The sequence below is a fragment of the Crassostrea angulata genome, chromosome 4 (genome assembly GCF_025612915.1).
Source record: "Crassostrea angulata isolate pt1a10 chromosome 4, ASM2561291v2, whole genome shotgun sequence".
NCBI lineage: Eukaryota > Metazoa > Mollusca > Bivalvia > Ostreida > Ostreidae > Magallana > Magallana angulata.
The window spans coordinates 25,976,941-25,994,775 of NC_069114.1; the positions used below are offsets into that span (position 1 = coordinate 25,976,941).

A 17,835-nucleotide genomic window follows, 5' to 3' on the forward strand; every position below is an offset into this window, starting at 1 on the left:
GGCATCTATTTATTTATAATTATATATTTTGTCCTTTTTGTTTGCTTTGAGGAGAATGTAGTGTGAAAGGGAGAGAAAGAGTGTGAAAGTGAGAATGCCAAAAAATCCTTATGTATTATCTTGTTTATGAAATCATATATGATTGTGAAAATGGGGGGGGGGGGGGGTTCTGGGTTAAAAAAAATCACCCCTGGCATTGACTAACAATAACAGATGGTCGAAATATTGAGGATTTTCCCCTCCATTTATCGAATACTCAAAAGTGATCTTTTCTGTCATATTTGACTTTATTAAAAAAAACCATATATATGACATTACCATAATGATGAAATCAGTATTAATTGTCACATGCAGTCATCTGACGTATATTCTCAAGAAATGTAGCTTTAGGTAGGGGTACATTTTTATGAGAAAAATTCATATGCAACGCGGGGTGCTGTGATGTAATCTTATATGGAACGGTTTATATACGTTATACATTACGTGTATACTGGAAATGTCATCGAAAATATCAAAATGAACCATCAATTGCAACTTGGCAGGCCTGTTTCTGAGCTTGCCCGAAAGGTCTGAGAAGTTGCGATTGAATGAGCCATTATTTATACTGGTTACAAACAAATCCTGGTGAAAAAAATATGTCATCTTGAAAAATGCGCTGCATTTGCGAATTTTTTTTATAGTTTTAGGCTGAAAAATAACAAAAAAGATTTAAACAATAGCACAAATTAATTAAAATTGTTAACGATAATTAATTTGATGTTATCTGCAATAATATGCATACATTATATACAAGCATAATAGTATTGAAATAGAACTTTAACGAGGTCAGTTCGGTGCCATTTATTCCACTTTGGTATATAAAAATAATTTCATTACATTCGCGGATCTATTGGGTGTCGGAGGCGGGGGTTCAGACTCCTGGAAAATTGAAATTTACTTTGTAATTTAAGGCATCGTATCCCTGCCCTGAAAAACAAAATTATCCCTGTATTTTTTTTTTTTTTTTGGATCTGCGCTTGTAAAGTTTCCTAATCAATTTCAGTGATATGAGGAATAAAATATATAAAACGTTTACAAAACTAAGTTTTATTCCATGACAAGAATTATATACATGTATAACGTTAGAGATTAAAAAGGAAAAGAAAAAAGAATCACAAGGGAATAAAATGTGAACGAATGAACACTGACAATTCTTCTCTCTGGGGTTTAGTCTGCTAATCTCAGAAAAAAAATCAAGCCACGTTTTCTTATACGCCAAATACTGTGGACACCGCTATGCACCGGATGTTGCGTCGAACCAAAAAGAAAGTGAGCTGAGCTGACTGGGTGACGGCTGAGGAATCGGTGAGCGCTAGATGCAGGGTATGTGTTTTGTTGGGATCTGTACCATGATATGCGTAGACTACACGCACACATTAGATCGATTTCTAGGAACGGGTTTATTTTATGTAAATTTTTTGCTGTTATCTTTGTAAATATAGCCTCGAGTTGACCCCTTCAGCAGTTTTTTTTTCACGGTGCGCTGGCAATGTATAGAGGTGTCATCTAATTAGTGTAGTTGGTAATTATTGACTGATTAACACTTTGTTTTGGGTCGATATAGCTTTTATACCCTTTGGTGTCGCCATGTAGAGGGACAATGCTTGTCAAAAAACGGCTGAGAATCGCTTGAGCTTAAAACGAGATAAGACGAGGCAACACGGGTAGGAAATCTATAGCATACATGTATGTGTGTTGTGAATATTGACATGAAAACAGGATTACCACATCACAGGTATTATGGCAATACTAAGGTGTATTTGAGAGAGAGAGAGACAGAGAGAGAGAGAGATATATTAATTTTCTCAAAATTTCTAAATATTACCTCATTATGTTGAATTTCATACATTGGAAATGTTAGAAAAATAGCTTTACTTCATTTCATAAACATAACAATTTAGTTAGGAATAACCAATTGAACAGATACAGAGCCTATACTCCGTCCCAAGATATTCTCGATTCACAGTTTGCTTAATTTCTCGATATTTATAAATATTACCTCATGGTTTAAAGGATGCTCATACAAAAAGTATGAACAATTTCCAAGATGTCTCCATTGAAATGCTCCCTCCAGCTTATCATGTTTTTGTATTGCACCAGACCATGATGATAATGTTGAAAAATAGTTGTCAGGTATTCCGAGTGGCTTTCAAATAGAAAAGATGTGAACATTCCCCATTATGAATCTCCATAAGATATCTGTTTTCGTTCCTGTGAATTTTTACGAGTGAAAAATGATATTGTGTCAATGAAGATTCAATGTATCTTTGAAATTTTCCCTTCCATCGATTTCAATTGCACCTCTTTCATGTACGTGTATTTTTATTAAAAATTAGACAAATGTGCTGCAAAAATATCTTGGGACAGACTTAAGTAAATTAAGAATTGTCTTTTGTGAATTGATGTTTGCTAAATGGAGGCATCATTTTCTGTAACTTAACACTATGTTTCAACGAGTTCCTATTGATCACGTAAAATCGTGATATATTCTCATATACTTTAAATTATAGTCCTTCAGAAAAAAAACTCCAAATGTTATGGAAATAATGTCTACTGTTACAACTTGCACTCATTCAACCATGACAAAAATAGTGAGTTAATGACATCTTCTAAAGAGCTTATGTTGTTTTAACACTTCTTAATGAAAATCCTGTGTAACTGAATGCTGTAATTTCTAATAATGTTATTTTTTTCTAATTTAATAACCTTCTTTTTGCAAAATTTTGGTTTGTTCTTATTTTAAATAGGGTTTTTTCTAATACAATGCATTTGATATTTAATTTGTCCATATGATGTATTGACAAAACAAGTATTTCAGAAATACAACATTCATTTTGTGTTTCTGGGTAAATACATGTATTATATTGATTTTAACAGTTAGTAGATCATTTTGTGTTCTTGTATTAATTAGTTGTATGCAAAAAAATTATGGTAACTGGGCCCAGAGGCTAGACATACACAATCCACATGTAGAACAATGAGTTCACTGCTGGGGCTTATTTCTGAGTTTCTTCACACAGTGCTCTATCCCCCCCCCCCCCCCCCCCCCCAGTTTGATAGTGATTATATCAGATGATTGACAGGGAGTGAGAAATCCTGTTCATATGTTTCTGATGTAATCTTTTGATTTTGCCTCAAAGTGCTATTACGTTGACATAAACACGGACAAGAATAATATTCACTCTGACTCTAAACACCATATCGAAACATACCAGTAAAAAAAGGTACTGCTCAATCAATTTGAATACTCAACAGATTGGGAGGAGTAGAGAAAGAAAGGGATTTAATGATCGAATGATTCTGTGGAAACTTTAACTAAAGGTATATTTGTACTTTCCTAAAATTATTGCTTTCTTTCTATCTAGCATGTTTTTTTTATTCAATTATCCATGCATATATATTGTACACATTCATTCTTCTAATGAAAAGCAGAAGGTTAGAATGGAGAATGGATTAAAAGAGGGACTTAATTCCCTGTTTTCAATGAGTCATAGGGATTAGATTTGTCCAGCCAAACACAAACCCAGCAAAATATTTGCTGAGTAGAAGGGAGAACAAGCTGTAGGTATTGGAAGTTCTGACTGAATCCACAGGCTTCTGTCATTTTATGTTAATGAGAGGGATATTTCTGCATTTTTATTGCTTCTTGACTAAAACATTAAGTTTTTATGACCGAAATTAAGTCAAAATTAGATCTTTGGCCTTCATAGTCTTATAGATCTGTTGATAGTGTTAATGCACACAAGAATTTAAAGTCATGTCTTTTAACTTGCTTTTTCTCTCAGTCTCGATTATGTACGTCACAAAATTGTGGGGATTTTAATGCATGGATTAATCTTTTATTTAATTTGATAAGTTTAGTGGTTATGACCTCACTGGAAAATTTTCTTGCTGGTCAGGAGTTTGAATCTGCCAGGACCTTTTTCTATGATTATAACATTTGAATACATGTTTATTTTTTTTTATTCCAAAAATTTCCTCTAAAACGAAAAATAATTTGTCATTGACTGGTACAGACACTAACTTGTTTAAAATTTAAACTTTTGAAAAACAGTTTGATGAGCCATATTTGATTGACAGAGATGTTATTCTGGCACTTTTCCATATTTTTTTTTTTTGTAAGGGTGGGGTGTACAACATTAAGCATATACAGTAGTGCTATTGTTGACATTGAAAACATGTCATTATGCAGATGCTCTCTCATCAATTCACAAGAATCGTGTAGTGTACTGCCGTTCATTATATGAAGGGAAAAAAATCAATGGCATGACGGTTTATATGGAAAGTGATGTGCATGAAAGAAAGGAATTCAAAGGTTTTATATTTTGTTTATATAGAATTTGTACAAATGATGTCCTTTTAAGCAATATGCCAATAAATAGGACTGCATATGTATTGTTAAACTTTTTAAATAAGTTTTTTAATGTGTGTGTGTGTGTTTGTGTGCCATATGTTGAGTAACAAAAGATTAAATATCTCAGTTTGTAGAGTTTGAATGGAAACTAATTACTGAAACGCATTCAACTAATTTTTGAATTTAAATGGATTATGCATATATGTATTTGCATTTTGAAAAGAATTTTTGAAGTGTGTGGGTGAAGAGTTATCAAAACTGCAATAGATTGCTTTGAAAATGTGATAAACAATATTCAAAAAAAAAAAAAGAACCCTCTCTGAAGATTGCTTCAAACAAACTATTTTCTTGTGTACAAACTTTTATAGTTGACATATTCAATCAAGTAGGTTGTTTGCTTCTGACATATTTAAATATCTCTAAAGTTGGAGCTTTTGTGAAAGATTGGAAATAAATGACCTTTAATAAGAGGTTAGGCCGGTAATTGTATGTATGTGGACCGGCATTGTTCGGGACTTGGACCCCATCCAGATCTCTCTTCCTGCAGTGCAAATATTGGCGAGGTCTATTTCCTCTGTACATGTTGGAAATATTATTACATTAGTGTTGGAAGAAGCTCTTTTGGGAAATAATGATGATGACTCAACAGTGAAACCTATACAACAGGACATTTCAAACTGTAAGTGTTTATATGTTGAAAGAGAGAAGAGAGAGAGAAGATATGCAAAGGCCTTTTCAATGAGAGAGAGAGAGATTGAGAGAGAGAGAGAGAGAGAGAGAGAGAGAGAGAGATTTCAAACTTAGCATATTGTGAGGACTGCAGAGAGAGAACACCTAGTCAAAGTCCTTTTCAAACATGGTGTGTAAGAGAGAGAGAATTTTTGTTTTATTGATAGTTGTATACTAGCACGAAAGTCGATTTATTGCGTTTAATCATTCAAAATCAATAGAGCTTGGGGCAAAGATAAAGTAGGCCAGTTTGATTACCAAGAATTAAAATATTTACTCTCTTCCAATGCCGTGTATTTGAAGATAGGATTTGGCGATCTATAGAATATTGTGTCAGTTCTGATACTCTTTGTGACTAATTTATCAATTGAATTAAAATGGATTGTTACCATAGTGGCGTATGTGCTATAAGAGAAATGGTTCCATGTTTACTTTCTTTATAATTAACATCCTGAACATGTCACAGAACTGAATTGGTTGGAATTGACTGCTTTTTGTTGGTTTTATGCAGTTTAGGATAAATTGTCTTATACTGCATCACCATATTTGTACAATTTTTTTTTGGGGGGGGGGGGGGATACAGGAAATTTGTCTTAAATGGTCTCACCTGTACAATTGTAATCAGAATTTAAATTCCCCCCAAAAATATATATATTTGAGAATTTTGAGGTTTATAAGACTTTAAAGCTAATTACTTGATTGATAGATGTGTTTAGAATGAAAATTGTAAGATCTTCAAAAAGTTTTGAACTGTCCATGTGAAGCTTAGTGTTTATACATGGATGTGGATCCTGCTTATCACATGTTAAAATAAAGCATGTAATATTACATGTATTATTACTAAATACATTGTATTGATAATATGATAACTTGATAAGTGTATGCTAGTATGATGACCATCAAAGTAGTTTTCACAGTGCAATAAAGTTTAATGACAGTACCGGTATGTAAACCAAAACTGAGATATATGCTGTTGGTGCCAACTAAAGTGAATTTGGATCAGTTAGTAGATGCATGGCACTTATCATTTAATTCTCACATAAGTACATTTGTGTGTGCAAGGTGACAATTTTATCTACAGGAATTCAGAGTGATTTGTTACATAGTGTATGCTTAATATTATTGATTGCCCCGATCAAATCTGAACTTGGCAAGAGTGAATGCGTGTGACATGTTTAGTAAACTTTGCATTCTTTTTGTCGTCTGTATTCGGGTCTCAGTATTTGATAACATTCTTCGTACTGAAATGTTGTCTAGGTCAGATCAAGCTGTAGTGGATTGTATAATCTTTTCACAAGGACATTTGGTATGCAGACCAAATGTGAGTGTGATCATTTGTACATTATATAAATAGTGCCTGTTTGGGAGGGTAACAGTTGAAATTGACACCCCAGAGGAAACCATTGTCAATCGACGCGAAGCAGAGGTTGACAATGGTTTTTGAGGGGTGTCAATTTCAACTGTTATCCTCCCAAACAGGCACTATTTATTTTATTATACTGAAAGTCTTAATATTAAAGAATTTTTTACTGCTTTTATATAGAAATGACGTGAATTCTACCGAACCGTACGCGCATAATTTACACGCATGTAACAATTCGTTGTGTTACCCGTTGCTACGTGTGTTGCTAACGCTGAGGGTAATAGAACGGATTATCAACTGTGTCTTAACCAATCAGATTTCAGTATTTAACATGAAAGTATAATAATATGTATTGTTAGCTGTTTGTCAAATGTAGGAGATTAATATTTGATTCACTGGCTATTTAGACTGAATTGTCAGGGTACAGGTTTTATTTGACCTCAAAATTCTGATATTGTTGTTTATAGTTCCTTTGAAAAATGTTGATTTCAGTAAATTAAAACACAAAGAACATTATTTTTAAGTAGGTGGTTAATATATATAAACTGGTGATTTATTTCTTTTTACTGCTTTTCTAATACACTCTCATACTGGTAAGTCCCTAGAATCTAGACCCCACCCCCCTAAAAAAAATAAAAAAATAAATTGCACTTTATTCTGATGGACCAATCCTATCAGTGACAGATAATGTGTATGTGAAAAGTTTGCATTGATTATCTATCAGTGTAAACTTGATAGCTTTATTCCAAATTATTTTTTTTTCTGTCGAGCTAATCCTGGAATGTCAGGGTCATTTATGATATAAGAACTTGCCCTATCATACAATATGTAGCTGTGTATTAAGGAAGAAGAGTGGCAAAAACAAAAAAACCCTCCATATATCTCTTAGAAATGCTTTACTGCTATCATTAATAACGTCAGTGTATTTGCTAAACTTTGAACCATATTTACAGAGATCTTAGAACATCAATATTTTGAAACAATCACTCTCCACCGCTCTGTCACCAGGCAGGCATGAATAAATGTTTTTTTAACTACACAACTAGCCTCAGCCGATCACCCACTTTATCTTGATATGCAAACTTTTTTTTTTTCTTCTTGTTTTTTTTGTTTAATACTCAAGGTTGAATTTAATCTCCCAAAACAAAGAAATCAATGACATTTCATATTCAAAACAGAATCTCTTTGCAGCTGTCTTTGTTTTTTGAATGATCATATGTTACTCTGGACGAAAAAGGTTATTTTTTTATCATTTTTTTTTTTTTGTTGGCTTTAGTTTGTGTGTGTTAATCTTAGTAATTTTTGTTATGACGTAACGGGTTTAAGACTTGATAGAAAACAACCCTTCTTGTGTAGCTGTGGGGTATATTGTCTCAATGAATTAAGTGTTATTTTCACAAGTGCTCCACAGTACGTGTTCTGATAAATGTCAGTACCTGTAAGGGGTGACTTGATTGTTGACACTGCCAGATAGTGGTTTTTAAGCCATGTTTGTAACTGTAAAATGAGATCTATTAAAAGTACATCTCTTAACATATTTCGTCGAAGGAGGAAATTTATATGAGTAAAATATTAGAAAAATTGGACCCGCAAGATCGTAGAATGTAAGTCAGAAAGTGTGCTCTGATCGTGACATAATTTTATTTTAAATCAATAATCTTTTATAAAGTAAAAAAGAAGTTTGTGTAATTCTCTTAATCTGTTGTACCGTAAGTGCTTGAAGGGGTCTTTGTTAATACTTAGCAGACTAAACGACCTTGTGTATTGCATTAAATGACCACTTTGGCTCTGCGATGTGTGCAAATACAGTGTGTTTAGCATGGCAAATGTTGTCTTTTGTGACCACGTTTGTAAGCCCTGGCACATTGCCCTGCGTGAATCCTTCGTGCTGGGAAGTGAAGAGGTCCCCACAACCATGTTTGTGTGTGTAGTGCTTTAAAATATCTCCTTTACATTGAAAGGTGTTGAACTGAAAAGTCAAGCAACAGCTCATTTGATTAAGTGAATAAGGAGTGATATATATATATATATATATATATATATATATATATATATAAAATTGCCTATAGATTGATGGCCTTTTATTGGTTATTGAAGTCGGTTCTGACAACGACAAAAACACCTCAGCAAAGGCTCAAAAGCTTATAGTGTGGTTTGGGAATTTTTATGGTGGAGAATTTTGTGCATATTTGGCTGGAGGCTGTCAATGTTGATTCAACACATGGAAATCAATGAAGTATGTTAGATTGAGGGAGAATTTTCTCCGGACGCCGTCATTTTTAACGGCATATCAGGTACCTCTTAGCAGTAATGCAAACAGATTGGAGTTTTCTGAGTGTGTAGTTTACATCATTGTACTAAAGAAAAAAACCCCAGTAATCTGATCTTAGCAATAAAGCAGTCAGGGCACATTGATTTTTTTTTTCATATCCCTCTCCTAGTTGCTGAGGCCAGGAAATATTTTTGTACTGGAGCTGAGGGACATTGGAAAAGTAGACCCGCGGAACTAATAATAGCGCGCTAACTGCATCATCCCATGCAGTGTTACTGAACATGATTGTTTTATTGTTTTAGGTGTGATTGTGGCCAAATTCAAGACCTATAAGTATGAATTATGGAGGACCATGTTCCAGCTGCCATCTTTAGTGTGGTAGAGTTCCGCGGTTACCTGTCCTGACGCCTAGATCCACAATGACTTGGTTTGTTCCCAAGTGTGTCTGTGATAATCACTGATTTTTTCATACTTTTTCCTCTCGGAGCGATGTCGTCATTTGTGGCCCGTGAATTGTTCCCCAAGCCAGTGGAAGGGGGGTCAGTTCTGGCCATGGACATCCTGGCCAAGAAGTTCCGTGAGCAGTCTCTGGAGGAATCGGCCAATCAAAATGCATCTCAAATTAAATTTGTAAGTATAGCTCGCAAAGTTGTGATGGATTAAGTTTTGAGTGAATTGAACGAATTTTATCAATTTTCCAGTCATCAACGCTTTAAATCTGAGTTCAGATATCAATTTTGTATTTTGGAGGAATCGGGGGGAGTAGGTGTGGGTAAAATGGTGGGTGGATGGGTGTAAAAAGGACCAAATTTTAATTTTCTGGCTACTTGAAATCACACAATAAATCATTTCTCCTTCTGACGTTATCCACATGTCACTTTCTAAAAATTTGGAGTGTTATAGCAATGGCTTGGGCGTATGTACCAAGTGAACCAAAAAACTCGCTCGAGGAGCATATTTGCTCAGCATATGAGCTGTGACCCACAAATTGGAGATCTTGGGATCTCAGTTGTTTTGTATATTTAAAGAGATCTGTCCATATTATGAAGACACAAAGAAGCTTTAGACTAGAACAGACCTTTGGGGTCCCTTTGAAAGAACTTCCAACAGTGGGAAGATAATCATTTGGTGTCTTACTCATGTTCCCTGCTCCTTATTCTAATAAATTCAATACAGCTATCTCAGTTTACAATCATTTATGCATTAATGAATGTCATCTGACGTACATCGAGGGTATTGAAGATCTGGTTCTATGACGACTTACACTTGTCAGTCGCTATTAGGTATATTGTTTTGTTTTAATCTTTTATGGAAAAAGACCGCTGGGTGTGAGAAAAAAAATCTTGCGTTATTATAATAGTAAACCTCAAGAACCTTTTACTTTGGTCACTTCTGATCTCTGTATATTATTACAGCAATGTATGAGATCTAGAGAAAAAAGGTATTAATGTCATAAAAGAGCGTTTATTATCAGATTTAATTATCTCTAAGTAGAGGCAAAGAATGGTCATATATCACAGTTTAGAAATCTCTTTAACATCTTTTATCTGTGTAGCTGTACATCAACTTTATTTTATCCACATGATGTTCGCATGCACTTGTAACATTTACCAATTTTCAATTTTTACATGGTTTGTCTAACTAAAGGTATTTTTTTGTCGGAAGATATATTTTGTCTTGCACAAAAATGGACTCCCTAGACCTAAATATAGGGATGAACTAAGATTTTATTTATAATTACTATCTCAGTGACTGGTATCGTATCTGATCATATAATATGATGCTGCAGGAATCAGGCGTAAAAAAAAATTGACACTGTTTATTTCTATCGCAACATTTGGAGTTTCCAGAGATAAATTTTTGACCTAAGGCCACACCAATTTAATTTCTTGTTGATCAGACATCTGATGAAAAAAGTACAAGCTATATCGATTTAAAATAGAGTGCAAATAGAACAGAGAGTAGAAGAGAATTTCCTGGATGCAGGAAATTTAAAATAATATTATTTGTGTAGGTTTAGTTAAATACGAGTGTGTGGGTCCAACAAGCAGGAAATTAAATTGATGTGGCCTAATTTGTAAAATGTCTTAAAATACCAGTATATCTTTAACTGTTTTCCATCCAAAATATTTTATATTGAGGTCTAAGAGCATCCCAAATAAACCCTAGATATAAACCCACAATTTACGGTAATAGAGATTGGAATAAGGAGAGAGATTTAGTATTTTTAGTGCAAAGCTTTATTTAATTTTTTCGTGCAGAAAAATGTCAAGTAAATTTCTATCAAATGGAAAAAATCTATTTAAACATAAGTTGACATGTTCATTGTGCAGACATTATAAATTTTATGATTACCCCCATGTATTGATAATCATATTATTCCAAATCTCTGTATCTGTGTTTTGAAGGACATGTACATAAAACCTTTGAAGGGACAATAAAAAATTAATCCAACTGGCACCACTTGGTACTAAAATCACTGATTCACATCAGTTCCAAATTTATAATATCAAAATAAATATATACCTTTTTGGTGTCAGTTTGTATAGAGGTTATTGATTTTTCTGTAAAAATTTCAACCACTCTGACAAAGCCAATTAACCTTGACTCTTTCACCTGAAAAAGGAAATGCAGTGTTCCATATGATTGAATTACCTGAGGTTGTAAGAATTATGTAGGGCTGGGGGAATAAAAAATTGGCAGAGAGTCTAGATGTAATAAATTTGATCATTTTAACTTTTCTAAAATAGTTTGTTTATCATCAAGAGTTTTAAAAGGGCCCGATCGAGAGCTATAGCTTTTTGTCAGTATAAAGGAAGGAAAACTTCAGAGGTGTTTATGATACTTTGAATATCTGATTTTCCTTGTCTAATCTGTTCAAAATTGAAACCTTGCTAAAAAAAAAAACTGTGTGATGGATAAAAAAGATATTAAATTGCAACAAGCTACACCAGATTTTATATATTTTTGAAATTTAATTTTATTGATATACTGTATATGATATTTAATATTTGTATAATGTATATATTTTTAATTTTTAGATCCGTCCAGGAGATGGTTTTAAATTAAGTCGCAATGCTGAGGCCAAGTTGGCAGGGGCAGGTAATTCCAAGGATTTTCAAACTTGTTCACAAATCAATATAATCTTGAGAGCTAATCTTTAAAAAGAGAAAAAATAACCAGACACCTGATTTCAGGTGGCATTCTGCACGGACATTGCCCTCAGGAAAGTCAGATTAAATATTGTCATTATCATTCTATAAATGTATCCTGCTTGAATTGCAAAGCTTAAAAAAAGAAGAAGATAATACATCAAGTATGAAAAAAGATGATCGAGAATCAAGAATGAATATTGAACCAATATAAAATCCGAGCACGGACTGGTTGACATTAGAAGTTGCTTGTATTAAAAATTCATACTTTTAAATTAGTTCCTGAGGTAGCTATTTAATGTGTGTATGAGAGATTGTACAAACCATAAAGCATTATTTTGTCAATGTATATTACAAATAATGCTTTTAAAAAAAGTCAATTGTCAAAGCTTTTTTATGATATGTGAAATACCTGGTACTGCTCAGTGCATTGTATTTTGAAATGATCTATATCTTTTGTTTTTCAAAGAAAATTGGCTTTTTAAGCCTGTTAGGTTCACGTTGTATATTTATAGATTTAAAGAATGAATTATAACAATAATCATATAATACTTTAAAATAGCTTAAAACAACAAAATTCTATACTGGCACTTAAGGTTTGGAAGGTTTGAAGATCTCGTAAGAAGATTTAAAAAATGTTGGCAGTTGCTTTATATTCAAGATTGTGACTGGCAACAAATTTAAAGAACCACAAAGTGTTTCTAAAAGCCTATCTAGATCACTTTGGAAGAATTTTTCTGTCCGAGCTTAAAATTCCCTGACACCATCAATTATCTGCGAAAATTTGCATTTCCTGTACAACTAGCTATCCTATCTGAGCCAAACTTGTTCAAACTGTATGGAAAAAAAATACCACAATGCATACAAATGAAACCTACCGACGGTAATTATTTAAACAAATACACTAGAAATGGCTTTTTTTCTGCTACTAAATAGGACACATTTTATTGGCAAAATAGAGGACATTGAATTTTTAGGAGATGAGATTCCACTTTCTGTGAATAGCATAATCAGTCTTTCGTCAGACTGTGGCATAATAAGGTATAAGGAACAGAAGAGCCTCAGAACCCCACTCCCCGTTACTTTTTCAATCTTGTCAGAATTACAATCACTTACTTTAAAAGCTAAATTTAGCTCTGACCTTCTCTCTCTCTAATTTTTAAAAAATAGAGTCTTTCAATATTGGATAGATCTGTGCTATATTGGGATATGACTACTAATGCGTAGGTGATATGGCTACTAATGCGTAGGTAATATGACTAGCAGATGAAAGCTTTGTGTCCTAGAAGTTGCATCTTTAAGGTATCAGAGAAGAAAAATCAATAAACAGCATATCCTATAACGGTACCACATACTGTATCATGGCATACACAATTCAAGATTACGTCTTGGCTTTTTGGTCATAATAAGGTGTGTGTTAATTAAACTCAAGATGAGATTTCATTACTGTATGGGTATTAATTACTGAAATCCTACTGGTAGATGTACTGTTCTTTGAATATATGGTCATGAAAGTATAAATATAGCCATTTAAAAGAAAAATAACTGTAAAAAGTAATGCATTAGTTGCACCAATTAGATTAAATTTAAAGATATAAATGTGTGTGAATATTTTTTTCCTCAGCAGATTGAAATTGCTTTTTTAGAACTGAGAAAGACATCTTAATTTTTTAAAATTAGATTTAAACACCCATTTTACTAGTAAATAATTTTAAATGTTGATTTGTAAACCTTTGTTGGTTTTGTTCCAGACAAAAAAGTGTACACACTGCAGTTGAACCCTGATGAAACCAACAAAGTCCTAGGCGGATTTCCTCAGGGGGACTACCCAGATAATCTCAGGGAGCAGTCATTATGTGACAAGAATTTCAACAGTCAGGTGGACCCCCCATCCAAGAGGCACTGTCGCTCCCTGTCTGTCCCCCCAGACAAAATGTGTCCCCAGAGGTGGCAGCCTCAGGAAACGCGAGTTTGGCGGCCAATAGCTGTGATATCTAATGAAAAAGAACTGTCGTCCTCGAATCCCAGTCACATAAACTCTTCAGAGTCACAACACACAGACAATGCACATTGTCAACAGACTTCAAACTTTATTAGTATAGTTCCCCGAAATTTTCATTATGAGCCTGGAGGATGTAGCAGTCACGGGTTTCACATACCACCGGATATATTCACGCCACCCGAATCACCAGTGCCACGCCCATCGTCCGCCTCGACCTGCTCTGGTCGACAGGATGCTTCATCATACCAAAAATTTCATGCTTTCGATAACCGTAGTCTTTCATATGAGGACCAAATCTCATCTAGTTCGTCGGCGGGCTCCACGCCCAGTGTTCCTCTGTTTATTGGGTCAGTTCAGTCCTCACCCCACCGACACAGAATACCTCGGTGTCGGTCACAGCCGTCCGTTCTTCACGACAGGAAATACGGGGTCAAACGACGAAGGGACCATGATCAAAGACCGTCCCTGAATTTCTTAAAGATGACAGAGGTGAGTTGTTTATGATTTCAGTAGTTAAATTTCAGTTTAAGTTTTAAATAAATGAAAATTTGTATCAGGTGCAAGGGTTTAAATTTTTTTTTTTAAGATAGTTTCATGGGTAAGAATGTTAATGATGATGAAATCCAAAACAAGTCATAAATATTCAATTAGAAAATTTTTCCCAATTTATAGGCACTCAGAACAAAAATTTTTTGTTGGCTTTGAATGTTCAAATGTAATGCAAGTTTTGAGGATTTCTAAAATGATTTACTATCACAATGGTTTGAACAAATAATTTTTTGTTTTCCAGAAGCGGGTATCACGTTTTCATGAAGAATTGGAGTCGGTCATGAGTCTCATGCCGATAGCCAGCTCTCCCCTGGACAATGATGTTCCACTGAGTCGAGCCATGGAGTCCACGACGAGTCCCATCTCTGAGATGGAGCAGGGACGAACCAGCAGCGTCGAGTTTTTGGACCGCGACCCCAATGACCTCGAAGAAGAGGAAGATGGACCAGTCAAGCTTCTCGGAGACCATGGGGAGGTGGAAGAAATATTTCCGCTTCAAGAAGACTTGGATTTAGAACAAATTGAGACAAACTAAAGTTTTTGGTTGTTTTTGAATTTTTTTTTTCAACTAAACACTCTCACGCTTTTCAATTTTGAAATCAGAAATTGTTCAGTACATTTTTTTCTCTTGTTATATACTGCATGTACAAATATGAAGAGAGTTTTTTTCTTTCAATTTTACAAACAGAGGAGAACAAAAATTACACTTTTTTTGTGCGTACAAAGCCTTTCCGTCCAGAAAATGTTTTGACTATTGGTCCTATCACTGTAACATTGCAGTTTCCATTAACCAAGTATTTCATAGTAGTCTTTTTCGTTATTTGAATTTTTGACATGAAGTATTTCATGTGTAAATGTAGTTCATTTGATTGATATTAATATAAGAGAGTAAAAGGATTTTTGTATAATTACTTATACCTCAGCAGAGTCATTAAAAGTGACATGCTGTATTATAGTTTTAAGGAATTCCCAATGACATTGAAGTAGGGTCCACTGCTAAGAAAATATGGATTTTTTGCTTGATAAGTTTAGTGGGTTTTTTTTTTTTAAGTATAAACTGGCAATGAGCTTAATACAATGTAAACATTGTAATGTAATATTACCATATTGGTAGGAAGCTGTAGAAGCTATAAAAACAAGGTGACCCTCCATGAAGAATTTTATCATATAGACCATTGGGAATTCAACAGTTTCTTAACAAATAATCTTAAACGTTGAATACGGGTATAGATGTATTTTAAAAAAAAAAATCTTGGAACATTACATTCATGCAAAGACTTAAAAGATAATACACTGCATATTTTTTTATAAGGATCAAATATATAAATGCACAAACCATACAGATTGTGATGTCATGATATTGTGATGTCATAGAAATAGGATATCATTAAAAAATTTATTGTGATGTCACCCAGCATAAGACTCATTAAATCATGAAAGAGGATTAAATACATTCCAGTCATTAATACCCCACCTCTTTTTTCACTGTGGACTACTTAAAACATTTACATTTGGAAACATAGAGCTTGAATTAAGTAATACGTACGGTATTCATCATTGTATAAAAAAATACAGGCCAGTTTGAATTCATAAGCAGCATTGCTGAATAATGTTTTAAAATTCCTCAAAAAATTGATTTTTTTTTAAAGGAGAAACTACATGTAGGGTTTAGCAAAGCAGGTATTGAAAAAAAGTGTATTATTTGTGCACGATCAATTGTCTCAAATTTATCATGTTCTGAAAATGTCATGTGTCCCATTGCTTATTTATATCAATATCTTCTTTCTTGTGTGTTTTGATTATATAATATGACATTCAATGTCAAAATTTAAATCCTTTTAATATTCTTTTTTTTTTACTTACTTTTACCAGCTGATGGAATTGTGGAAATCCATATAAAATATTTATTATAATTATACTTTTGGTGCAATGACACAATGCAACAATATGTTCTCTTAACAATCGGGCTTGCAACATTTTCGTAATTTATTCAAAAGCCCACAGATCTAAATAGAAAATCTTTATGAATGTTTAATTGAATACCAGTTTATCAAAATGCATTCTGTTTTATGTGATAACCATAAAATGCTGTATGGTAGACTAAATTTACCTGTAGTAGCTTTGTTTATTGCATCAGACAACTCCTCCAACAACTCATTGTAGATTTAATGGTAGTTGTAAAATTTGAATATTTTATCTCTAGATTTATTGTGGTTATAAACTGTGGTTATAAACTGTTTAACTGAATGGCATATCACCATTATGAATATCGTAATTGTCATTATTTTATTTGAATATCTCTGATTATTTCACAAAATGGCAAATATTTGTTTTCATATCAACATACAGTGCTCGTGTTAGTGACTGAGGAAAATGACGATTCAGACAATCTTAGATACTGTAAACCAACTTTTATTTGTGACCGAGAAATTTTCATGAGGTTCGCGAGAGCCTGGTTATCGCGAATTCATATTTCTTGCTGCAGATCAGTTCTCAAATGTGTCTGCTATATATATTATTTTCAAGACAATCTAAATCTTGAATCACGAAAAAACATTTTATCTCCTGCAAATCGCGAAATAAAGTTGTCGCAAAAAAGTTGGTTTACAGTAAGCGTCTGTAGTGTGTGAAATGTCTTTTTACATTTTTATTCAAATGTTCTGTCTCAGTTAAAGCTACAAAACTTGTCCGTGTCTTACTAAGTCTTTCCTGTAAACTTTGAAAAAATAAAGATAATGAAAGGGGGATGTTATAAAGAAATGTCATAATAATATATAGCAAATAAAAGTGATGTAATTTTATATTTGCTGAAATAACTCCATTCATAATTGTAATTTGTCCAAAAATAAATTAAAATTAAGTGTGTAAAAAAATCTGAGGCAGATTATTGATTCTTTGAATTATAGATACATTCAACCAAAGTGGTATTAAATTCATTTGCCTTGGGGATGTTTGTTTTTTCAAATGCATACACAGAAATTTATTTTTCATTGTGGGTAAATACAGAACAAAGCAGGGTGTTGATTGACTGATGTGGTCGTAGAGATGCTGATGTACCGTAGGGTTACATAATTACGTGTTGTAATTAATTAGTTATTGATTCAAATCATGGCATTGTTGAAATTATGTGGTTAATAAATGAAAATTGTTCCTAGCATTGTGTTTGTGATTCTCTCCTTCCTCTATCTCTCCTCTCTCTCTCTCCTCTTTCTCTCTCTATTCATTAGTTCTTCTGTGAGGTCTGCAAATTAGACCTATAGCTGCTTTGAGAATTGTTTCCTAATTTAAAAAAATCAATCAGCCAAGGTGTATATGATTCCTTTATCACATGAACTGTGCTGTGAAAAAATAAACTACATTTGAGATCGTTTAAAG

The 17,835-nt window shown here is 33.4% G+C and overlaps 1 protein-coding gene across 7 annotated transcripts; it reads left to right on the top strand.

Moving 5' to 3' along the window:
- The first annotated feature begins 1,241 nt into the window (after positions 1-1,241).
- Positions 1,242-17,615, top strand: LOC128180378 (protein FAM53A-like). 7 transcript variants are annotated; one of them, XM_052848440.1, is made up of 5 exons: positions 1,242-1,362; positions 9,060-9,387; positions 11,799-11,859; positions 13,661-14,400; positions 14,702-17,615. In XM_052848440.1, the coding sequence occupies exons 2-5, from the start codon at positions 9,247-9,249 to the stop codon at positions 14,993-14,995; spliced, it is 1,236 nt and encodes a 411-aa protein (XP_052704400.1). In that variant the 5' UTR covers positions 1,242-1,362; positions 9,060-9,246; the 3' UTR covers positions 14,996-17,615. The 7 variants fall into 7 exon arrangements, with proteins under 7 accessions (XP_052704400.1, XP_052704404.1, XP_052704405.1 ...); XM_052848444.1 differs by lacking the exon at positions 1,242-1,362 and adding an exon at positions 1,413-1,774; XM_052848445.1 differs by lacking the exon at positions 1,242-1,362 and adding an exon at positions 3,105-3,360.
- Positions 17,616-17,835: the final 220 nt, after the last annotated feature.